We start from the raw sequence: 26945 nt of genomic DNA, 5'->3' as shown, positions 1-26945 counted from the left end.
TAATTTTCTTAATCAATATCTTCTTCCAATTATACTGGCTGTATAACTGCCCACATTAAACTTTCTGAATATACTGGCAAATTAATATCACTCATATATTTCTGAAACAGCCAAGCTATGCTTCTAAAATCTAGGTAATTCAAAAGTCTTGACTTAATGCCTACCTACATGCCAATCTTCTTACGGCAAAACCAATTCAGAAATTCATTTTCATTTGGCCCTCCCCCTTTTAATCGAATTATACCCCATCTTCAAACATAGATACTGATATAAACTAAAAAACTTACCACAATAAAAGATACTTTATTACAGTTTACCATGAACCAAAAAATCACAATACCAAGCAAGCAAATATATAGATATTTGATAGTTTTTCCCCATACTTGATGACATTCATTTTTGTTTACATTTTCCCCCAAGTCACATAGACCGTACATATTACAAGCCAAAAGAGCTAAGTTCGATCCGAAAGTTAACCCGATATGTACAATCTGTGAACAGGAAAATGAAGATCTAGAACATTTTATTCTACGCTGCAAAGAATTGGAGCAAATAAGATCTAAATATTGCTCAAAAATAGAACAGACAATGGATGAAATTGATACCTCAACATACAAGAAGGGAATTTACTGCAGCTCATAATGGACTGTACTAGCAAGGACATAAACTGTTACTCAACTGTGTATGAAAACATTGAAACTCTGGCTAGAAATATGTGCTACGACATGCACATGCTGGGCACAAAAAGGATTAAAAACTTGAACACAAGTACAGTATAAGTAAACTTTTTTAAAATAAAATAGTTCCCTACTTTACCATCTTACTATTTTATGACGTATTAGGACGTAAATTAAATAAAAATTTTTGCAAAGTTTTACGATATCCAGTTACCTTTAAAGAATAATAATAAGATCCGAAATAAGGTAACTTTAAACTGTGAAGGAAAACTTATGTATATATGATGAATTGTTCTAAACCCCAACCCTTTTACATAAGTCTTATAAAATAACCTTCTCATTATAAATTCTGACGTACGTATAGCACCTTTAACTAACAATTATAAGAAAGTTTAATTTAAGACCACTTAAATTCTAAATTCTTATTTGTAAATATATCCAGTTCTTACTTAACTTATTCTTACACTTCAGCACATTATGAATATTATTTTTAAAATTTTATGATGACAATCCTATGAATTAGTTATAATATTAATTATTTAGTAATTATTATTGCCTAAATTCAGTCATCTGTACATAATTAAATGTTTCCTTATGTTCTAAGGTGTATATAGTTGCTACAATTATACCCTATGGGTAGTGCTCCACAATTAATGGAGGAATATACAAGAAACTGAACTGAACTGAACATGCAAGTCGAATGCTCGTTTCTCTCCCCTATGCAATACATCCCAATATTTACTTGTGAAACCAAGTAACATAAATCCTTTTTAGAGTCTCAATCTCTTTTATAGAGCAAACATTCTGTTTTGCTTTTAGTGGAAATTAATTGCAGACTTGCAAGTATTTTTTGCGATTTATGAGAGGTATTTATACTTGAAATAATCCAGTCATACATTTATCAGTATAAAAACTGAATACCTCCAAATTATGGCTCTAAGCTTAAGACATATAGCGTTAATCAGAGAAACGGTCATTCAAAGAGTTACTTTGACATGTAAATATATATATACTCATCCTAAACCATTATGTATATATAAGAATTATAGATTATAACATGTCCTTTTCCATATTGGCCCTGGTATCAACCTGAGTAGACTCCAATAATTTAGCCCAAGGCGCCAGCGTAGGGCTCATATGGGCCGAGGGGCGATACCAAAGCCCATATCGAAAAGGACATTGTATAATCTGTTTTGTCACATATTATACAAGAGGATCGTTATGGGGGGTACCTATGAATAACGGTAAAAATCTTGCCAAATGACGTTTAAAAGGTAATTTTTGGGGCATGACAATAAATTGTACATTTTCTTTATGACGATAAACAGATCAACTGATTTTGACGAATCCCGTTAAATTCTTTCCAAAAATAATGGTAACGAATAATTATTTTAGACCTCTAACAAATCAATTCATGATAAGGATATTTTGACGAATCATGATAAAATTTTAACCAATTTGACGTTAACAGTAGTTGAAAATGACTGTTTGACGCCTGACGATAAAGGGCATTCCTACCCTCATACAAATGCTTAAAAAAAAGTAGAAAGAATTTTATCACTCCGTCCGGCAAGATCATACATTTTTCATTGTTTTTGTTCTCCACTGAACATGCTGAAATAATTCTGTTGTCATTTGTATCGACGTTCCTTGTCCGTCGTTGTTGTTTTGAACAATTATGTCACTCAATTACAGGGCACAATAAATAGTTATTTACCCCGGGTATGCTGGTGCAGCCTCTTCTAATAAGACAAAGAAATATGAATTTGTAACTAGACTTTCTTCTGTGATATTGTGTTATATTTTCCTGTGTATATTTGTATGATTATTAAACTTAAGATTAATTGGATAGCCTGGTGACTATCAAAAAAGATACCCAAAGTTAGTTCTAACTCTCCTTTGATGTTGGTTTGGGTATTGTAATTGGTGATAGGTTGTACATAATCTAACAGCACAAACATACATACATATACTATGACGCCTTTGAAGGGAATGGGCCATTGCCTAAGGAGTCTGTGCTTGAAGTTGGTCATTCACCATGATGTTAAAAACTAATAAGCTGGCATGGATACAATATTTGATTTATTTGGGGAGGGGGCTTAAAAAACCTTATTTTCATGCAAAATTGGCTGTAAACTTACCTTATCAAATTATTTTTTCTTTTTTTTAAGAGGGTGGGGGGCTGGGGGACCCCCACAGGAATCAACACCTAATTAAGATATAAAAGCAAAACCAATATTTAAAAGGATAACAAATTGTGAAAGAATTTAAAACAGAAAAAAAAAGCCTGGTTAAACCAGGAACATATATATTGACGGGACTTGACACTACCTGATTGTAGTCGATTTATCGTCGTGCCATAGTTAATAAAGATACGATACAGAAACGGACATGTGTTAAAAACGGACTCGCTATTATCCTAATAATTTCTGATATTATCAATAAAATGTCATTCAAACTAGTTTTATAGTGATGCTAGTGTATCAAACTTGTATTCTGTCACTTTAAATTTGTTAAAATCGCAAGCATTTCATCACAGAATTGTGCAGAATGCAAACAAGGTAATAAAAAAATGGCGGCCATTGCCGCATTGATTTATAATTCCCAAACTATTATAAAACACTTCACATCAATTAAATCCAAATTATTTTGGTAATTTTATATGACAAAATATATCTACTAAATGATAAAACTTGTATTTATTTACAATTAGAGTTATGTGGTTTATTTGTTGAGCAGTTCTGATAGTTTTTCAGTCAGACGCTACCAAAATCCGTAAATCTCGGGAAGTCTCGAGGAGTCCGAGATTTTATCAATTTTATACTGAAAAGCGTATCAGATTCATTTCCCGTTAGCTATACTGTTCCCAGGTTAAACTTTAAGCTTATATAACGTTACACACCATGAACAGATAACCATTATTGCAGAAAGCTACCAAAGACAACCATTGATTGGACAACAGGCTTTTGACATCCAAAAGGCACATAATTCTGTCATGCCTGCAGTGGTTGGAAGTGGGAAAGTGCCTGGACATATTTACAGTACATATGCCTCATCTCATCTCACTGAATTAGGGCCTATACTCTCATAAAACTTTACTCACTCTCAGTACTCAGGAGTACAAAATTTATTCTCGAAACACTCAAATTCAGCATTTTATTTGGTCAAATTCTGAGTCTGAGTACGATAATCATACTCCAAATTTTTATGACAGCAAAGCCAGATAATGAATATCATGCAAGTACAGGTATGATATACATTGAAAACAGAGATGATTTGTTACTGTCAAATTTCAGATACATATAGTGAATAACCAGTTTTGCCATGGCAGCTGTTTTGATGTCAATAGTAATTGGTATAGGTGTGTTGATTCTCGCAGTTATCATTATAAACTTGATCAAGTTCTTACAATGGCATGGTAATATGGTCAAGACGCTGTCTCATTTTCCAGGACCTAAAACACATTGGTTGTTTGGAAATGCACTCCAGGTATTTATTCTAAAAACAGTATACAGAGCATTCTAATTTCAAGAATTTAAATACATAAGTATGAAAATAAGGCCTAGGATGGGCAATGATTGCTAATGATACAACTATTTTATAAAGACTAATGGACAGTTAGGATGTTCACAACTACAGGTCATTGTACAGACTTCATCAATGAGGAATTCCATAGTGTGTATAAGCTATATATAAAAGGCCTCAGGAAAACAAAATATTAAATAATTCAAAATACAGAGACTTTATTATTAAAAGAATGTGGCAGGTTTAAACATGTTTGTGTGTGCTCAACCCTCCCAATATAGGATAGTGGCTAAACAGCACAATGTAAGAACAAACTGTAAAGATTAAAAAGGTGAAACTCATCCAATCAGTTCTAAGCACAAGAATAACTAACAAAATGAAAACAAACCACAATTTCAAGTAATAAACAGTCCATGTTTTCCCAGACTAAAAATGATCTAAAATATATGTTGAACTCAATACTAAATTTGTGAAGGTAAGACAGTTTATACTGAATTGGTTGTATCTCATTGTCAAATTGGAATGTTTGTCGATTCAGTATAACTATAAATGCATATTAATAAAAGATGTGACATATATGTTAATGAGACAGCAACGCAACAACACAAATAGCTATAAAAAAGATATATAAAGATCAACATACAGTCTTCAACAATAAAGATATGTTTATACAATGTATTTACCAAGCATTTCATTGTCCTCAGTGTAAAAAAAAAGAATGAAAATTTAACTGAAACTATCAAAGACATTTCAACTATATTTGCTGGTATCAGTGTTAATGGTATATGAGAAAAATTAATTCACAGTTTTTATAATTTGATTATTAAGGCAACCAGTTTTAAGGCAACCATAGACCCATGATCTTGTCCTGAAGATATATGTAATAGTTGCCACTGGACATTATATATAATTTTTCTAACTAATTTCACTAATGGGTATGACACTCTTTTGGGATGTGGGACATATTGGGTAAAAAAAGGTGGGGATGTAGGATATAGGGGGTTAAAAAATGGGATCTGAAAAAAAATTATGAACTAGGAAGTGGGAAAAAATTACAAAAAAAAGGATATGGGAAATGCGCACCTGTGTATTACCGCCCACATTACACCTGGCATTCTGATTTTTGTAGATTGAAACATTTGATGGATTTTTCAAGAAGATGTGTAAGGAATATGTGGAAGAAAAAAGATGTAAAGCTTTTGTCTACTGGTTATTTGTTATACGACCTTTATTGACCTTGACCCATCCAGACACTATTAAGGTCGTAATGAAATCAACTGCACCAAAGTCCAGACAAGGGGCAGGAATTTCCTTTATGTTACCATGGATTGGTAGGTTATGCAATTAAGTCCATACAAAAGGCAGATAGTTTGATTTTGATATTATTATTGAAAATAGCATGCCTGCTCATGTCACGACCAGGTTCACAAATTTCAATTATAATCCCATGGATTGATAAATTCAATTTGAAAAAGGCAACCATACATGATGACATTCCAAAAAATTATTTTCTTCATTGTTATAAAATTTCTGTTTTTGATTATATCTTGATAATATCAACATATGATCAACTCTATAAAAATAATCACTCTTTTATTTTCATGGTACCAATTTTTGTTGATTGAGGGAAAATTGCATTTCATGATTTTTGCTAATATTTGATTCTATGGTTTTGTGAAATTCTGAATACAATCCTCCAGAAAATGTATACTCCGCTGAACGATTTAATGTGTGGTTTACCTTTACCAGTGAATTCTATGAAAATTGGTATCTCACGAATAATAATGAATTTACAGTAGAAAAAAAAGATTAAACAGCATCACATAGGCTGCATGATATCTTTACTCTCATCAATTAAATTCTCAAATGTTCAATTATTTGAAAGCCTTATACTAGAAAACTTTACATAATTTGTCAAATATCTAACGAAAGTTTTAAATAAAAAAAATATATTCTTATATTTATGAACAGGTGAAAGTTTACTGGTATCGGATGGACCAAAGTGGGAAAGAAACAGAAGATTGTTGACACCAGCTTTTCATTTCTCCATTTTGAATGGTTATTTCAAAATCTACAATGATGTGACAGATACATTATTAGTACGTAATTTTTATGTAACTTTATTATCATAATTGGTACGTAGTCAACATAAAAAATAATTGTTTTTAGTTACTGAATTCCATTGCTCAAAAAGTTTACTTTATACGACAGCAAGTAACGCGCACATTGGTGTATTCTTTTAAGAAATATCACTGATTTATAATATATGAGAGCCAAAATATGATACAGAATTACCTGTTGGTATTTGAAGTGAAAAAATGTTCATATTTGTTCGTAATATATTGTAAATAATTGAATGTCATATTTAGATATAAGAGACAACAACAAAACTTTTTACTTACAATTTGTCACTAGCAAAATAATAGATAAAGGTACAAATAAGAAATTTTTCAAGTTTTTTTCCAATTTCGATGTATATGTGTTTCACCCTTTCGAAAAAGGAGACATGCTGTTTTATCCTGAACGCTTAAATATGACAAAGATTTGAACTTGACTTTTGTCTATAATGTCAATTTAAATTTTTTTTTATGCCCCCGCCGTAGCAGTGGGGGCAATAAGTTTTACCCTTGTCCGTCTGTACGTACGTACGTCCGTACGTCCCAAAATTGGTTTCAGTTCTCTAACTTGAGTTTGCCTCAACCAATTGTTATGAAACTTATACACAATGCTTATTACAACAAAACACAGATCAAGTTTGAATTTTGGTGGCGTCACTTTAACCGTTCTAGAGTTATGCCCTTTATAAATGGAAAAATTGCAAAATTTTTAGTTTCCGTTCTCTAACTTAAGTTTGCCTCAACCAAATGTTATGAAACTTATACACAATGCTTATTACCACAAAACACAGATCAAATTTGAATTTTGGTGGCATCACTTTAACCGTTCTAGAGTTATGCCCTTTATAAATGGAAAAATTGCAAAATTTTTAGATTCCGTTCTCTAACTTAAGTTTGCCTCAACCAAATGTTATGAAACTTATACACAATGCTTATTACCACAAAACACAGATCAAATTTGAATTTTGGTGGCATCACTTTAACCGTTCTAGAGTTATGCCCCTTTATAAATGGAAAAATTGCAAAATTTTTATAGTTTCCGTTCTCTAACTTAAGTTTGCCTCAACCAAATGTTATGAAACTTATACACAATGCTTATTACCACAAAACACAGATCAAGTTTGAATTTTGGTGGCGTCACTTTAACTGTTCTAGAGTTATGGCCCTTTATAAATGGAAAAATTGCAAAATTTTTATTTTCTTCTAAATGTCAAGTAATTTTAAAATTGGAGTTATCTTCCTTTGTCCATGATTATAGTTGAATCAACTACAACCAATGCTTTATACAATGCAATGTTTAATTTTGACTTCCAGTGATAAAACACAGATCAAGTTGAATTTGGGTAGTGTCACTTTAACCATTATTGAGTTATGCCCCTTTATTTCGAAAGATTGCAAAATTATTAGTTTCCATTCTGTTACTTAAGTTTGCCCCAACCAAACATTATGAAACCTATACACAATATTCATTACCACAAAACTAAGATCAATTACAAATTTTTTGTTTCCGTTTTCTAACTTTAGTTTGCCTCAACCAAATGTTATGAAACTTATACACAATGCTTATTACTACATAATACAGATTAAGTACGAAATTTGGTGGCGACACTTTTACCATTCTTGAGTTATGTCCCTTTATAAACATAAAAATTGCTGAATTTTTTAGTTTGTCTCAACCAAATGTTATAAAACTTACACACAACTGTTCTAGAGTTATGCGTGTTTACAAATAGAAAAATTGCTGAATTTTTAGTTTCTGTTCTCTACTTAAGTTAGCCTCATCCAAATGTTATGAGACTTACACACAATGCTCATTACCACAAAACTCAGATCAAGTTCAAATTTGGGTAGAGTCACTTTTATTGTTCTTCAGTTATGTCCCTTTATAACTATATGATATGCAAGCGGGGGCATCATCTGTGTCCACATGTGGACACTATCCACATTTATTTTTTAATAAGTATGTACCAAAACCTTGTTTTCTTTTGACTTAGGCTTATGATATTTTGCATACCAGTTCCAGTATTGGACTTTATGTTGCATAATATCCTTGCATATGTTTGGCCTTCACCTCTAACCTCAAGGTCTTATATTTTGACTTTTTTGCAGGTCAGCTTGATTTAGCCAAAACTTTCTTATTTGTTTACACAGACCTCTGATATTTGGCATGTGGGGGTAAAAGTAGTCTTTATTGCTAGTAATGATTTTTTTTTCTTATTTTCCTTATGTAGTTACATCTGTCCCAAATATGATGACTTTCATTAATTCTGAAGTTAAAAAAAAAACAAAGGTTGAAAAATAAATTTGATAAGGTCTAATATATAATATTACATTATTTTTTAAAGGAGAAATTTGCAGAAGGAAGTAAGAATGCTAAATATGTAGAAGTGTTTCAATATTCTGGACTGGCTACACTAGATATCTTGTTACAATGTTCTCTGTCATACAAAGGAAATATACAAGACGTAGGGTAAGAAATTATAATAAAGAAATTAGTTTGAAAATTCATCTCAAATTTGAATCAGCAATAGGCATTCGTGTTTTATCAATTTTTGAATTAGAAAATAACAAATATATGATATACAGATACTAATGCTATACAGATACTAATGATATACAGATACTAATGCTATACAGATACTAATGCTATACAGAAATGAAATACAGATACTGATGAAATACAGATACTTATGATCTACAGATATTATTGATTGTGATGCATTTATATCTTACACATTGATGTTTCTGTAAATAACTTGGACTTGTTTAACTAAAGAAGGAAAGGTGAAGGGTAGGAGTATGTGAGACATTACATGAAATACTGCAAACTCAGGAATCAATCCAATCTTTTATGTTTGACAGGGTAAACATGGTAAAAAAAAATATTAACAATACTAATACTAATACTAATACTAATATTTCTCTGTAACAAAAGTTTTATAATTGATAATTGACAATTGTTGAATTAAAAGGGTAAAGGCTGGTATGAGAAATGAATATCATCAGAGGAAATGTGTTTTATTTCATGAGTAGTAATGTTTTCTTCATTTTGATTAAAAACTTATTTAGGCAAGTGAAAACATTTTGTATTTATGAAATTAAGTTAGAAGCCAGTTCTTCCATCATGAAAGTTGATTGCAGATATTCATTTATATGTGTTTAAAAAGCTGTTTTTCTCAGCATGACCATGACAGTGCTGGTCCTCACTAGACAGGGCTCCAGTGTATGCTTATGTGTGTAAGAAGTTCTAGCATCATTAAGCTACTGCAAACATAGTATTCTAGAATTGATGTTGGTAGCATTACACAGACAGTAATCCTATGAAGCATTTCATTGCTGTTCTTTATCTCATGAGATTTTCTTTAGTTCTTCATCTCATGAGTTTCTCTTTAGGTCTTTAAAAAAGAGGCTAATGATCCTACATTCTGCAGCAGTATCAAGATGATCTCTTGTGTATTAACTTATGTGCAAGTAACCAAAGAATGGTGGTGTTTATACATGTATTTAATACTGTGAAAGTACTTTAATTAAGTCTCCAAAACGAAGTTTGGGAAGACTTATTGTTTTTGCTCAGTTCTTATTATTATTCTTCTTCTTCTTCTTCTTCTTCTTCTTCTTCTTCTTCTTCTTCTTCTTCCGCCGCTTTTAAATTTGAACTTGTCCGCACCCGTTCTCCAAAACAGCTTGTCAGATTAACTTAGGGTTTCACAATATGTTAGACTAACATGTCTAGTGGTGCAATCAGGGTTTTGTTTGTGCAATGGGGTTTTGAAGGGGTACTTTGAGGGGCAAAAAGAAAAGATGGTTTTACTATAGAACCCTATGGAATTTTATTTTTTTAAATTTTCAAATGATTATAAATTGAAAACCGTTTGTGATAGACACAATCTTTTTAATTGAAAATGTTCTAAATGATAAAGCCCATTAAATGAATTACAGGGTTAGTCCCCAGGGGTCACCCCCACCCCCTGCCATTTGAGAAAGTTCTAATACCTTGTAAGTGGTCAAGATCCCCACCCCTAAACCATATATATTCTGGTTTGTCATGCTAAGATGGTTTGAATGATATACAGGGTTAGTCCCCAGGGGTCATCCCGACCCCCTGCCATTTGAGAAAGTTCTAATATCTTGTAAATGGTCGAGATCCCCACCCCTAAACCATATATATTCTGGTTTGTCATGATAAAGCACATCAAATGTAATACAGGGTTAGTCCCCAGGGGTCACCTCCACCCCCTGCCATTTAAGAAAGTTCTAATATCTTCTAAGTGGTCAAGATCCCCACCCCTAAACCATATATATTCTGGTTTGTCATGCTAAGATGGTTTGAATGATATACAGGGTTAGTCCCCAGGGGTCATCCCGACCCCCTGCCATTTGAGAAAGTTCTAATATCTTGTAAATGGTCGAGATCCCCACCCCTAAACCATATATATTCTGGTGTGTCATGATAAAGCACATCAAATGAAATACAGGGTTGGTCCCCAGGGGTCACCCCCACCCTCTGCCATTTAAGAAAGTTCTAATATCTTGTAAGTGGTCAAGATCCCCACCCCTAAACCATATATATTCTGGTTTTTCATGCTAAGATGGTTTGAATGATATACAGGGTTAGTCCCCAGGGGTCATCCCGACCCCCTGCCATTTGAGAAAGTTCTAATATCTTGTAAATGGTCGAGATCCCCACCCCTAAACCATATATATTCTGGTTTGTCATGATAAAGCACATCAAATGTTATACAGGGTTAGTCCCCAGGGGTCACCCCCACCCCCTGCCATTTAAGAAAGTTCTAATATCTTGTAAGTGGTCAAGATCCCCACCCCTAAACCATATATATTCTGGTTTGTCATGCGAAGATGGTTTGAATGATATACAGGGTTAGTCCCCAGGGGTCATCCCGACCCCCTGTCATTTGAGAAAGTTCTATCTTGTAAATGGTTGAGATCCCCACCCCTAAACCATATATATTCCTATTTGTCATGTCTCGAACATTTGAATGACGTATACTGTTAGTCCCCAGGGGTTCCCCCCACCCCCAATGTTCTAATATCTTGTAAATGGTTGAGATCCCCACCCCTAAACCATATATATTCCTGTTTGTCATGTAATGAACATTTGAATGACGTATAGGGCCAGTCCCCAGGGGTTCCTCCCCACCCCCAATGTTCTTGTATCTTGTAAATGGTCGAGATCCCCACCCCTAAACCATATATATTCTGGTTTGTCATGCCAAGATGATTTGAATGATATACAAGGTTAGTCCCCAGGCATCACTAATGCATATAACTTTACTGGACCAAACCAATTTTCACTGGACGTTGCCCAATGTCAGGCGACCCTGGGAATTACGAATTATGGGAGCTTCGTTTGGGAGACTTCGTAACAGCATCCTGTTACAATCATTTCTTGTTTAAATCAAGGTATCAATTTTCCTGGTTTTAACAAAAGTTACATGTTCGTGAGTTCTTAAATTCATGGATTTTAGTTTTCTGAAGAAAAAAATTGTTATTTAGATCTATGAAAATAATCATATGTTGTTCTATGATAATTTGTTGGACATTGCAAAATTGACAACATTCATCAATTTTTTGATAAAATAATTGCTTTGAATTCGTAAATAAGCTGATTCATCTATTCATCATGCTTACAAATTGTCTCGACTGAAGGAAATTGCAAAGTAAACATTTTAATTATTGCACATGTGTAATCAGAAGTGATGACACTAATTAACCCGAAATTTAATGATCATCAGATTAACGGTCATCAAAGGTGTTAATTGTGTCATAAACATGTCACTTAAAGCAAACGATAACATAAACAAATACTACAAATGTACTTTGAAATGTAGAATTAATTCTGAATGAAATAAAATATCAAGCCCAATATGTTTTTTTTTCGTATGAGAATTACGAGGAGATAAATTCAACACTTCATCATCGAATATCATCACTGGAAGTCTGACTTTCATTGATCGAAACTAACTTTTCCTGACAATTAAAAGGTTAAAAGTCGTAGATTTTAGGTTTTTAAAAGATTAAATGGATAAAATCCTGTCTGAAGCTGTATATATTGTTCATATTGCATTTGCTTATATTCGATGTACACTAGATATGCCGGTATCAATGTGGTAAAACCTACACCAATATACACGGGGTTCTTTCCATGTCTTGATTTGGACAACAGTTGTTAAATTTCGTTGGACACTTAAACTCATGGATAAAGCCATCCACGAAAACCACAAAAATTGGTACCCCACGAATAAAAGTACTTTCACAGTAGATAAAAGAAAGATTTGGTATGATTTCCAATGAGACAACTATCTAACAGAGACCAAATGCGTGGATGAAAGCAACTGCCGGTCACTGTACTATCTTTAACAAGGAGCAAACCCATACTGTACAACGACTCCAATTTTTTGTTACTTATTTGTCCTAGATAAATGTTGTGTATTTTGTTCTGATACTTGTAAAAAGAGGCATTTAATCTTTACAGTGAAAGCCATCCATATGTTAAAGCAGTTAAAAGAATGATTGAACTTACCTTACATAGATGTCTGTAAGTTATAAATAATATTTAAACCATTGTTTTTTGAAATAATTACGTTGAATCATTTAAAAAGAGAATTTTAATTAATCTAAAAAAGAAAAGAAAAAAGCCTGGGCTCATGCATACATGTACATTCATTTCATTGTGGTGTAATAAAATGGGCAGTATGTGATTTTTTTAAACAATCGCTGCTTTTTAGAACCCCTACATACAAAACATGACGAACTTTGATTATTATATTAAAATTAAAAGAAATTGAGGATCCAGATGAAAATTATGTCAACACCAGACAGACAAGTATATGTTCAGTCTTCATCAGTGTTTTTCAACAAATGAAGTGTGCTGAGTACCAATAAGAAGATGAAACTCATTTTTCCAATTAAGATTTACTGTATAAGTTAAAAGGTCACGACCATAATTTGCCACACTAGAAAAAAAATCATTCATATCTGTTGGGTGAGAAAGGAAAGTTTGCTTTGTGGTGCCCAAGAAGTTACAACTTTGAAATTTCTAAATGTAGATATTTCATTGCCCAATATTGGCAGCATTACTATATTTGTTCATACATGTACTGAAATTAATAATTAGCGTGGGTGCCTTATGGTTTCAATAAAATATTGATTCATGAAGTTTATTACCATACAAAACAAACTTAATTTGAATTATTTGGGCTTTGTATTTATATATGATTGATGATGCCTTTATTTTGTAGAAATATTAACCTGTATCCAGAATTTCTATTCAAACTGTCACCTAGTGGTAAAGAATTTTTCAAGCTCTGTGATTTTGTTCATGAGTTTTCAGAAGATATTATTTCAAAGAGAAAAGAAGATTTGGTATGATACATTATACATGTACATGTAGCAGTTGTTTAATTTTTCACTGAAAGAGTTTTTCTGACTTGAATTATACAATTTGATTACAGGCATATATAATTAGATGTTGATACTACTGTTTTGAAAACTGATAAAGATGCTACATTGAAACCTTTATTGCATGTTCCAGATTTATCACCCCCACCCACCCTGTAATATAGCCCTGTTTGGATTTATCATATTTAAATATATGATTAAGTGAACAATACTATATGCAGGATTGATATTAACCATCATGATTAAGCCCTCTGGCTGACATTGATATTTTAGGTACATGCAGAAAGTGATAAAAAATTTGCCATTCATAATTCCTTATTTTACACCACTAAAAGTTGTTATACATTGTAAATATTGGTTCTAGTAACCCAAGGTTACAGCTTATAAATTATCGACATACTTTTGTAGCTTACTTCAGTTGTGTCAATTTATTTTTCCTCCCTTTCAAGCTTGCATGCCTTACAGACATACAAATGATGCTTCGCAATATCTTTTTCAAAATATTTCATGGCAAATGTACTGTCAATCTCGTAAACACCTGCAGCTTATATTACACTCATCAAATAACTGTTTTCAAACATGCTGCTGGGACCTCAATGGTGGTCTAAGTAGTTCTTCTACAGCGATCACTAACCTGTCAATACTAAGGCTGTGAGCTTCTAAATCTGTCTTGGCAAAGTGTGCTCTGAATTTGCTAAAATTTCCAGTTTTCTTGCCAAAGGTCATGGTTCTCTCCAAGGACTCTGACTCCCTCAACCAATAACTAAAGACAGTCAACCATGATATAGCCTGGTGTGCTAAGGGTGCAGTTAAACAACAGTCAATCAATCAAACATGCTACAGATGAAATTTATATCATCTAAATTGGAGAATATTTACAGTATTTTTTAAACTTTATTGTTATGACAGCTGATTAGGTTAAATCAACATGTGCTGCATTTTAACATGCTATAAAACCTTTTTTCTTAAAAAAAAATGTGAAAACTAACGCACCACAAAAAGCAACAATAAACAACACAAATACTTGAAATGAAAATCACATGGCTAAAAAAGTTATTTTAATAAATATTCTTATTTTTCATTTTTTTTTCTCGCAATAGAACATAAATTAAGTGAACTAAACACTTTTATAGAAAGAAAATGCTGACACTGAGAAAAGAAGACAGTTGGATTTTCTGGACATTTTGTTAACAGCCAGAGATGAATCTGGTAAAGGGTTAACTGATGAAGAGATTAGAACTGAGGTGGATACTTTTATGTTTGCTGGTATAGTATTATGTTTATAATTGCAGGCCAGGTGTGATTCAATATTCAGCATTTAAAATGTTAAGCAATTTAGGAGTTTTCAATTATGCAGGTTCTAGGTGTACAACTGGTAATTATCAACATTTAAGAGCCCTGGACCTTCCACCCTCGAAAAAATTCTTAAGAACTTTTATTTTTCTTAATTTAAATTTTGATTTGTAATGTCCAAAAGTCCTCAACCATAGCCTCTGAAAATAATTTTGAACATTGTGTTTGCATCTTAATCTATTTATTAGATGTTATATTAAATTTTTATTAGTTCCTTTTTTTATGAGGTAGGTATTTTAAAATAAAAAAACAAAACAATATAAAATTCAGATTGGACTGCCTAGCTTCCCTTCATGGCAGAAATTAGTACATTTTGTACTAAGGTATTATTACATCAGGTTTATGCAAAATGCTTACAGTTTTAACTTGAAGAAGACAAAAAATTTATACATTATTTACCAATGTGTTGAAAATGCTTATATCTGTCATTCAATTTTGAATATTTCTGTCTATTTAAAAACATAATTTTTTACAATGAATATATTAAAATCATAAAATACTGATAAAATGATTTGTTTCTCCTTATGAAATAAAGGTCATGACACAACATCCAGTGTGTTGAGCTGGAGTATATACAGTTTAGGCAAGCACAAAGATATACAGGACAAAGTTTATGAAGAGGTCAAAAGGGTTGTTGGGGATAAACAGTATGTTGATTGGTAAGTAAGGAAATGAATATCTCCAGGCTTAATTTATTGAAGTTAATGCTTTATTTAATTACCTTTCTATATATATTGATCCTTAGGGGTTCGGGATGAAATTATGATAAAGTGTAGCATTTGAAGTTATACTTTTCTATAGTTATACAGCTAAAGAAACGTGGTATATATGCTACGTCTGCTAAAACACTGTTATAAGGTATTCTCAATGATGTGTCTTTTAAAAATCTCAAGGATATATCTTCAATATATTAGATTCTACATTACTGTAAATTCAGAAATTATCGCGTGCATTTATTATTGCGATTTTTGAAAAATTAACAAAAATGCGAGTTTAACTATTGCGAATTTTGGAAAAGCTACATGCAGATATATGTATTTGATGTCAGAATGCGAGTTTTTATTATTGCGATACTCAAGTAGCGTTATTCGCATTAATAAACACCTCGCAATAATTTCTGAATTTACAGTACTCTATAAACAGAGTATTAATACTGGATGCCATGACATGTTAAAAGACCTGGTTATAGAACTATTAAATAATAATAAAAAAAATGCTCATATGTGTTTCTGCTTTATACTTATGTTTCTTTTTTATTTTTCAAACATGTGTTTATTTTCAGTGAAGACATATCAAAAATGAAATATTTGAGTTGTTTCCTGAAAGAAGTAATGAGACATCACACACCAGTACCAGTCATCAGTAGGATGTTAGATGAACCATGTGTTATTGAGGGTGTAGAGATACCTAAAGGAAGTTTTATAGATATGGCTATCCATCATGCTCATCATCATCCTGATGTGTGGGAGGATCCATGGGTAATTATAAATATGAGATGCCCATAGGGGAGACATATTATTATATTTTATTTGACTAGGTCAATTTCTTCAGATTGAATTGAGGTCAAAACAGTTTTTTTTATGTCTCTCATAGCTAAGGACCATGAGAGATCGAGGAAAATTAGGACATATTATTTCATGTCAGATATAAATTTGACTTTTTTAATTGGTAAAAACATAATTTGTCATGTGTTATTCTTTATTTTACAGTATGTAATAATCTACATCAGGCATTTTCATGTTATTGCCCACATTTCATTTTAGAGTTATTTCCCTTCTTTTAAACACAACAATGATTCAGCAGATGCAACATTTGCTGTCTGTTATCAAAATATTTATCAGAAATTGCTGTGTGTCTCCAATATATTTGTCATCATAATTCTGCCACTTATTTTCTACTGTCAACATAAAAAGAATAAGATTCTGAGTTAATTTTAATGTACTTTAAAACAACAACAAATTATTCATATAAGGAAGCAAATAGTAGATTGCAATTTGCAACCTTATATAAAGCCTCACATATTATATAACCCCCTGGTAGGATGTAAAATAGTGGTCATATGAAGTAAGATGTCTGAAGTCATATTTTCTAACAATGTTAAATTACTTTCTAGTCATTCTATATGGGCTCAGCTATTAGACTGTAATAGATAAATACATTTGATGATAAAGGACTAAGTGGCAAACAAAATCTGTTCTGGTATGAGTAAAGACTTAAAAGAAAAATAGCCTACCATTGGTTACCAATATATTAATGTAGAGCAAATGTATAGTACACAAAGCAAATAACAAAAAAGCAATGAATAATTTAAATTTTAACTATTCAAAAATTGTAATTGAAGCAGCTGCTTTTATACCTTTTTTTGGCCATTGAATTTTGGCATAGAAAATGCATTATAAGGTTGGTCAAATCTCTTTTAAAAACAATGCCATCTGTTTATACTAAACACCAGTGGCTTTGCAATTTTTATTGTGACATTCCTAACTTTTAACTAGATTTTACACATCTCTTTTCTATAAATCAAAAATAACACACTTAATTCGAATAATATTTATTTTCATTTCTAGGAGTTTAAACCGGAGAGATTTGTTGGAGACAAGCATCATGATATGGATCCTTATAGTTTTACTCCATTTTCTGCTGGACCAAGGTAAATATGAATTATCTCCCCTATAATGCAGAGAGATTTGATGGAGACAAACATTAAGGGTGGATCCTTACAGTTTTTATTCCATTTTCAAAAGGACCAAAGTAAACAAACTATCTCCCTTATTATGCAGAGAGATTTAGGAGCTACACACATTTTGGGTTGATCCTTATAGTTTAACTTCATTTTCTGCTGGAGCAAGGTAAATATTTGAATTATCTCCCATATAATGCAGAAAGAGATTTAATGGAGACAAACATTATTGATGGATCCTTATAGTTTGTATTCCGTTTTCAGCAGGACCAAGGTCAACACATTATCCCCCTGTTAATCAAGAAGGTTATCATGGAAGACAAATGCTATGGAAATGACTTTTATAGTTATTATCCTTTTCAAGGTGAACTAATGTAAATATGAACTATTTCTATTTAGTCCATAGAGATGTTAGGTAATCACACATTATTACATTGGTGACTAAAAGTATTTATACACTATAGTCTGCTTTACAAGTGAACTGTTTATTATAATCTATCATATTACCGTAACAAACTAAACTATTAGTTGTCTCCCCTTTCATCTACAACAGTTTGAAGAAAACAAATTTCCCCAGTTTTATCAATTTCTTAACTGCTTAGGTAGATATTAGTTAATACCCTTATAAATCAGATCTTTTTTGTGCATAACTTAAAAAAACTTCATTTTTTTAGTGTGTTATTTACGGTAATAAGCCTTCAACCTCTGAAAATTTTTAGACTGCTCTTCCACAAAATATTCAATTAGAATTTTTTTTAGTGTTTTTGAACTTTCGGAAATTCCCCCTGACAACCAATCAGAACATAGTTTAAAGCTAACCACAGGCCTAAAAGTGCATTAAATGATGCTTAATAGGTAGTAGATAAACTTGCCTTTTAAAATACAGCTGTCATATAAGGATTGTAATGATGCTATGTGGATAAATTTATCGGTTTTCAAGAGCCAAATTGACAGCGCGTTATCCCTACAATGGCTCCCAATTTTTAGGTGGCATAATGGGGAGATAATTTTGACGATAAAACATCATAAGATGAAACTTTTGACTTTACTCAATTTTCCTATGTGAATATTAGAAATTTCCAATATAAATTAGTTAAGGGAACTCTACCAGCACAAAACATAGGAGGCGTTGGTTCAGCAGCTCTTTATTTAAATTAGTTATGTGTAAATAGGTCAACTATTATGAGGTAGATCCTTATAGTTTCAATTTTTGCAAGGCAATTGTTGACATCTTCTTACAGCATCAAATAGAGTTGTAGTTCTAATCTGCAGAATAAAGATACACTTTTGTATAAAACCGATTCCCAACAAATACACAATTAAGTATATCAGGTTATTTTAGCATCAGGTTTTGTTGACTGTTTGGTCCATAGAAAGTCTCAAACGGTAGGAAAATTTGCTCTGTGCTCATTATTGCTGTTTAAGGTCTTTTATACAATGCATTTTTAAAATGAATAGTGAAATATTCATGTAGGGTTAATTTCATGGTCAAATAATTATCACAAAAATTAGACACACACACCAGATATATACAGTTTTAGGTAAAAAAATAATGCATATATGATTTGATTGTGTGTTCATATGTTAGAGAAAATCTCAAAACAAACATTACAATAAACATGTGATGCCAATATAATGGCCTTCAGTGTAAAACAGAAAACAATTGTTATATGATAGTTGTAATAGTGAAAAATAGCTATTTATGATGTATTGTAATTCGAAGACATCACAGGAGCTTATTTTTATACGACCGCAAAAATTTTGCGGTCGTCTTTTGGTATCACGTCACCGTCGTCGTCGTCGTCATCCGAAGACACATTGGTTTCCAGACAATAACTTTTGTTTAAGTGTATGGATTTCTATGAAATTTATGACCACAAAAGGAAGGTTGGGATTGATTTTGGGGGTTATGGTCCTAACAGTTCAGGAATTAGGGGCCAAAATGGGGCCCAAATAAGCATTTTTCTAGTTTCCAGACAATAACTTGTGAAATGGTGTATGGATCTCTCTGAAATTATACCACAAGTTACCATATCACAAAGGGATGGTAAGAATTTGCTTTGGGGGGTTGTGGCTCAAACTGTTTAGGAATTAGGGGCAAAAAAGGGGGAAAACAAGGGTTTCCAGGTTAATGGACAATTACTTAAGTACAAAACATAATTTTAAAGCAGTGTAATGGAGGTAATTCAAACACATATTGTCAAATTACCTCCCTTACACTGCTTGTAAATTATTTATAAAGAAATGTATTGTCTTTAGGTGATTAGCTGTCAATTTATTTTTAGAAGTTACTATTTTAAAAATGTTTAATAAAGGCTTTTAATTTTAGGCATGATTATGATGTCATTTACTATTTTAAAAATTATTTAATTTTATTCATGATTATGTATGTGAAGGAATTTTATTTTTAGATATTACTATTTAATGTTGCTGATGAAAGTGTTTTAATTTTAGGCATGATTATGATGTCATTTTCTATTTTAATACTTTTATGATGTATTTAAATGGGTTTTTATGGTTGCAAAGTCCTAGCTGTCAATTTATTTTTAGAAGTTACTTTTAAATGCTGATGAAGGAATTTTATTTTTAGTTATAACTATTGAAAGTTGCTGATGAAGGTTTTTTAATTTTAGCCATGACTATGATGTCATTTTCTATTTTAATACTTTTATGATGTATTTAAATGGGCTTTTATGGTTAAAAAAAGCATTTTTCTAGTTTCCAGACAGTAACTTGTGATTAAGTGTATGGATCTCTCTAAAATTGTACTACAAGGTTCCATACTACAAAGGAAAGACTGCAATTGAGTTTGATGGTTAATGCTAAAAGGGGGATTCAAAAAGTTTGGGGGGAAGGGGGGTTTCCAATTTTTTTTTAAAAGGGTTCATATTTTTTTTTCCAAATTTTCCAAATTTCAAATTTTTGAAAAGTTTCAAGAAGAAATCTTCAATTGCACAGTATCGCGTATTGGATTTTTAAGATCTTTGACCACATTTATTTTGTGTCAGAAACCTATATTATGTTAAAAATTTGATCACAATCCAAATTCAGATAGTATCAAGCTTGAATATTGTGTCCAAATTTGCCCCAACTGTTCAGGGTTCGACCACTGCGGTCGTATCAGGCTGCGCTCAGCGAAGCATTTTATTTTATTAATGCAAATGCAAATAATGCCACTGGGCGGGTATTGCAGTTAAAAGATTTCTGATTCTGACCAATATCTGTTTGAAGCTTTTCTTGAAATCAAAACAGTTCATCTCAAATTTTAGTTGATCATGACAAAGATGCCAGAATAAATGCTCCCAATAGTTTCAGAAGTTACAGAATGACAATAATATAAACTGGATGTCATATTTGTTCTTTTACTTTTACTAGCAACACTAATGGGGCATTAGTGAGTATTTAGTACTAAATTATTTGGTCAAATACAAAGTTAATAATTTTTCTATTTTTTATTTCAGAAATTGTATTGGCCAGGCATTTGCACAAAATGAAGAAAAGGTCCTTATTGCTAGACTAGTCAATAGGTAATTTTTTTTTTATTTTCGAAAAAATTTGGCAAAAATCAGTAGAATTTGTTTATCTAGAACTTTCTGCATTCATAGATGAATATAGTTAAAAGTGTGCTTAATTGTTTGCATTTTGATAATTGTAACTATAACTGGATAATAATGATATTTTTATGTTTCATTATTCTGTCATTCTGCAACAAACAGTTATACAGATTTTTTTTCTAAATGCCTTCACATATTGAGCTGATTTTTAGCATGTGAGTCTACTATTATGAGTTACAGATCGAGTTTCCATTTGGTTTCGCTCTGCTGATTTTAGCCGAAACAACGGGCTTTGGACTTTGAAAATTTCATGAATATAACAGTTTTAAAGACTTTTTTTTTCTGAATACCTCCACATATTGAGCTTTTTTTTAGTATGTCAGTCTTCTATGATAAGTTACAGATTAAATTTACATTTGGTTCTGCTCCACTGATTATTGCAGAAATTACGTGCTTTGGACTTTGAAAATTTTGTGAAAATATCAGTTATACAAACTTTATTTTCTTAACGACTTCACATATTCAGCTTATTTTTAGTATGTGAGTCTACTATGATGAGTTACAGATTGAGTTTACGTTTGGTTCTGACGCTGATTTGTGCCGAAATTAGGGCTTTGGACTTCGAAAACTTCGTGAAAATAACAGTTATACAGACCTCATATTCTCAAATTTCCACTCCTAAAAAAAAACTTTTTTTGCAAGCAAGGCCATTTGTGTCTTTCCGACTTATCTTGTTATTAATACATTGCTATTATGTTGTTATACATGTATAAAAAATAAAACCACTAATTCATAACCCCATTGCTTTCTATCTTAAATTCTGCTATTTCAAGCATTGATGACTTCTTTGTCTTAAGTTCTAATAAAGTGGTGGTCATTTCATATCAAAACTATACCTTATCCTGACTTGTACAGAAAAATTCAACATACCTTTAACTGCATATTAGAGCGCACTGGTTCCTGAAGTTTGGAAGTACAAAAACAGGTACTTTTCATCTGAACAACAGGGCAAATATGCCCTCCTATTATAATTCATACATTTCTTTTATTATTCAAAAGAAACTTTCAACAAGGGTTCTATAGTGATTCCAAGTCCTTTAGCTTTCATTTGATACCAATATTACCCAAATATTTTACTTATTGATAAAGTTACAGCTATGCGTAGGAACTATTTTGTTTAAAATATGTACTACTTTCTTGTATATTCTTTCGGACCTGGACCGATTAGTGGTTCTATACCATAAGGATAAAGTGCTGTATGTCAAATATTGAAAATTATTTTCTTTTGTTATTGATGTATAAATTCATGCATACTTTTCTAAAAGCTTTGACATAACAATATAATATATTTACAGATTTGAGATTTCTGTAGATCCAGATCATGAAGTAGAACATTTTACTGAGGTAGTGATGAGAGCCAAAAATGGAATTATGGCCTGCTTTAAAGAAAGGACTTAACACCAATCAAATTCACATGTACTTCATATGAATGAAAGAGATTGTCGGAATCCAATATCCATAATACCTGCATTATATTGGAAATTAACTTGACAGTTGAATTATAGTGTGTAAACATGAAATCAATATTTAAATCTAGTATAAATTGGACAGTTTAATTACAGACTTGAAATCAATGTTTAAACTAAGTATAAACTGTAAAATGTTATATGAACTGATACAGTTGTACCTCATGATGATAAACAAGGTTGCATTGAGACCTTTGATACATTAAGGTATTTCTAGGTCCTTGTGAAACAATTGTTCAGATGAACTTGGTTATGCCCTTCATCTGAGTGACTGGGAATATAATATTACATGTCCTGCCTTCCTTCATTCTGTCATGTTTTTCCAAGATTTAGAAAATTCAAAAACTGGCCTTTATTCCTTTTACCTGTAGATACTGAGCTGCGAGCTAATTGTTGGCTTATATATATATATATATAAACAAGTCTAAATTGAAAACAACGTTCAAACCTATATATATATATATATAAACAAGTCTAAATTGAAAACAACGTTCAAACCTATATATATATAAACAAGTCTAAATTGAAAACAACGTTCAAACCTATATATATATAAACAAGTCTAAATTGAAAACAACGTTCAAACATATATATATATAAACAAGTCTAAATTGAAATCAACGTTCAAACCTATATATATATAAACAAGTCTAAATTGAAAACAACGTTCAAACCTATATATATATAAACAAGTCTAAATTGAAAACAACGTTCAAACCTATATATATATAAACAAGTCTAAATTGAAAACAACGTTCAAACCTATATATATATATATAAACAAGTCTAAATTGAAAACAACGTTCAAACCTATATATATATAAACAAGTCTAAATTGAAAACAACGTTCAAACCTATATATATAAACAAGTCTAAATTGAAAACAACGTTCAAACCTATATATATATATACAAGTCTAAATTGAAAACAACGTTCAAACCTATGATTGCGTTGGATAAAAACCGCAATTTTCATACGTGTGCATGCAAAACAAATTTCTTGTTAGAGGAGTCTTAATACAGCACAAACAATATTTTCCAAAAGACCAAAAAAGTGAAAAAGTATATTTTAACAAAACGCATTTGACTAACAGGTCGAACAACAAGTGTTCTTAAACCCTGCTGACTGCCATTGGCGATTGCCAAATAAATGGATCACCGATGTAATAAATGGATCTTAATTATAAATTTAATACTAATCAGAAAACAATAAACTTGCGGAAAAGACTGTATACCGCAAACAAAAGGTGCAAAGGTTTTTGTACACCATATCCGGATTTCGACAATTAAAGGGAAACTTCGCAAAAAAATGAAAAATTGATATTATGTCCATTCTGTATAAAAAAGCTCAAATTCATAAATATTAAAATTTTATTCTGCTAGATAAGAGATCACCATCGATTTTAAATTTAGAGTATCAATTCTCTGCTTGCGGCCATTTTGACGTCTTCTCGGTTTAGAAACCACGATATATCTATAAACCACAAAGGACCAAAACCAGCAGTAACCTAATGTAGTCGTAAATACGTGTCGATATCTTGTCAATCGTACGGTTGTTTTATCCGACTAACTAACTTGATACGGAAAATGTAATTATTTGTTAAATAACTATGGTCTGTCGGTTTTTAAACTGTTTATATGGGAATTAGTTAAAAAGTCAAAGTTCAAAGTCATAAATAAGTGTTCCGTGTAAAATTGTTTTCGAAAATCTTATTTGTTCATAATTCTTTTATGTAATAAACTTATTTAAATAAATTCGGACCTTCCCTTATCTGATCACCAGCATGGCTAAAGGTATTACTCCCAAAGGTATTGTGAGGTGACACGTCCAGGTATTCAAGCGATTTCCTGTCGGGCTTAAAAACTCTTATTACACAATTACATAAAGCAAGTTCATGCATCGTCTCACTTCTGAGAGTATTGATCAGTGTACATGGCCGATAACTTGTAACTTTCCATTTTGAAACTATCAGGTGTATAATATACATCTCTGTCTTGCGTGCCGATAGTGATATACTAGTCATTACCAGAGACATCTCTGTCATTACTAAACTCATACGCTTGTTTATAAATAACATTTCTGGTGTAAAGAATACTATTTATGAAAATCTAAATAATTCCAAAAAAACATTTGATAAAATAAAAATCTATTTACAAATTTTTTTCCAAGGGTAAATTGGGGAAAATGTAAGTATATACTCGTTGTCAATAATGATGGACATTTTGAAACATACAAGAAATATTGATTCAACAAAAATGTACGCACTTGTCGATCATTGGTTTATACGCCGGGATAGAAAGTTACGGAACTATAGATAGTCGCAATTTAAAATATATACATGTATATTGAATATAAGAAAGAAACATCCAGAACAATTTGATTTAAATACAGGTCGATATCTAACTTGCTTTGGTTCATCGAAGTTATGGACATAGTAAAATCACAGATTTATGTTTCAATTAGATTGTTCTCGACCAGTTGAAGAAATTCATCATCATCACTATTGTTGGGTATAATCATGGAAGTAATATTTAATATCACTTCCATTGTGTAATGTATAATAAAGTGAACATGGTTCTGAAAGTACCTTATGTCAATTTTCCTGTTCCGACATGCATGTAGTATATGCCACTGGACGTACACTAATGATCCCAAAAAGTCTATTTGAAGAAATAAAGAAACTTCACTTCGGATAGACTGATAGTAGTTGTACAAAAAATAAATTAACGAGTACCGTATTAACGTCAGACCAGCAAGAGGGTTGATTAATTTATTACGTTATATTGTGGGTGAATAAACCATTCCCAATATTGCACTTAGTATGCATAAAATATTATTATAAATAAGAGCATAGATATAATAGCCAGCTATTATATCTATGATAAGAGTAACATGAGAAAAAATATAAATACGAAAAGTCGCATATCTGGTAAAAAAAAGTCTCACCATCTATAGGATTTCACGTACAATTGTTATTCTTAATCGAAATAACGGACAGTCATTTACATGAATGACGGTAGGTTTTGATAAAAAGGGGTGCCGCATATTATTCATCATCAATCTATTTTTTTTCAAGTTTATACTTTCCTGTTATTCTTATCAATTAACGCAGAGACATGTCACTATGCACTGATCTCTAGTTAACGACAATCAACTATATAAATATCTGAATCTGATGTGAAATACCGTTCATCTCTTTCTTTCTTTTTTCTTCTTTTTTGGGGGGGATTTGGGCAGGGACATAAACATTGTTTGATGTACTGAGGGTTCCCAGGTTGTTGTTTTTTTTGGGGGGGGAGGGGGCGTGTTGGAGGTCAAGTCTAGCGAAAGTTACAAAATAAGAGCGTTTTATTTATGAATTTACAAGAAGAATTCTGTTCTTGGACGTACTTTTCTCTTTTTTTTTAGTTCAGTGATTTAAATTGAGAAAAAATCTAGTCAGAATTTAAATCGTTTCGGCAATCCCCATCTAAGACTCCTCTAAAATCATGAATGGCCATGCTTCACAATCATCAGAATTTTCTTTGCATTGGTACATTATGTATCGGTAGTGATTAACCATGACATTTCCGGGTATAACAGAGCTTCTTGTATATTACCTGTATGTGGTTAGGTGTCGTCCTATGAGGTCTTGCGTATACAGGTTCACATTTATAATGGTTTGTGATATAACAAGGTTTTATGACATTCACACTTCTGCATGTTCTGTATACCACATTCTTATCTTATTTTCAGACCGAAAGAGGAAATGAATAATTTCCAGGAAAAATATTGAGTATCAAAGTATCAAATTAATTTCGGGATTTTTTTCTTTCTTGGTATTAAACAACAGAAATTTAAAGAATAAACTGCTTTTCCGCTTTGAGATATTCTTGCCAGTTAAAACAGACATATAATTATATATGTATATATGTCTCTGGTATAGACATGGTTTATGAATGAATTATAAGTCTTGCAAAGGTACACGATATAAAGCGCATTGAAAATTGATTCCGCCGGTCTGTCTCCATTCAAAAAAAGGAAGGTTGACGTTAGATTGATTCTGTCATTTTTTTAAATCATCGTTGGTCAAATAGCTAAAGTATTTATACGTT

At 31.7% G+C, this 26945-nt stretch overlaps 1 protein-coding gene across 1 annotated transcript; it reads left to right on the top strand.

Moving 5' to 3' along the window:
- The first annotated feature begins 1414 nt into the window (after nucleotides 1–1414).
- Nucleotides 1415–23146, top strand: LOC127711005 (cytochrome P450 4B1-like). Its single transcript, XM_052216943.1, has 13 exons — nucleotides 1415–1543; nucleotides 3974–4166; nucleotides 5332–5533; nucleotides 6174–6301; nucleotides 8665–8789; nucleotides 12813–12875; nucleotides 13579–13702; nucleotides 14872–15004; nucleotides 15627–15750; nucleotides 16374–16569; nucleotides 17659–17741; nucleotides 21233–21298; nucleotides 22681–23146. The coding sequence occupies exons 2-13, from the start codon at nucleotides 4002–4004 to the stop codon at nucleotides 22781–22783; spliced, it is 1512 nt and encodes a 503-aa protein (XP_052072903.1). The 5' UTR covers nucleotides 1415–1543; nucleotides 3974–4001; the 3' UTR covers nucleotides 22784–23146.
- Nucleotides 23147–26945: the final 3799 nt, after the last annotated feature.

This window comes from Mytilus californianus, unplaced genomic scaffold (genome assembly GCF_021869535.1).
Source record: "Mytilus californianus isolate M0D057914Y unplaced genomic scaffold, xbMytCali1.0.p SCAF_8, whole genome shotgun sequence".
In the NCBI taxonomy this organism is placed as follows: Eukaryota; Metazoa; Mollusca; class Bivalvia; order Mytilida; family Mytilidae; genus Mytilus; species Mytilus californianus.
Note: the sequence above shows the minus strand (reverse complement) of the source record. Positions and strands in the feature narration are given on the sequence as shown.

Excerpts from the sequence above, each read along its gene's own strand:
- LOC127711005 (XM_052216943.1), top strand. The coding sequence starts at position 4,002 with ATGGCAGCTGTTTTGATGTCAATAGTAATTGGTATAGGTGTGTTGATT. Across the intron at positions 6,302-8,664 it reads ATGTGACAGATACATTATTA|GAGAAATTTGCAGAAGGAAG; the intron begins GTACGTAATTTT and ends TATTTTTTAAAG. Across the intron at positions 15,751-16,373 it reads GATAAACAGTATGTTGATTG|TGAAGACATATCAAAAATGA; the intron begins GTAAGTAAGGAA and ends GTTTATTTTCAG.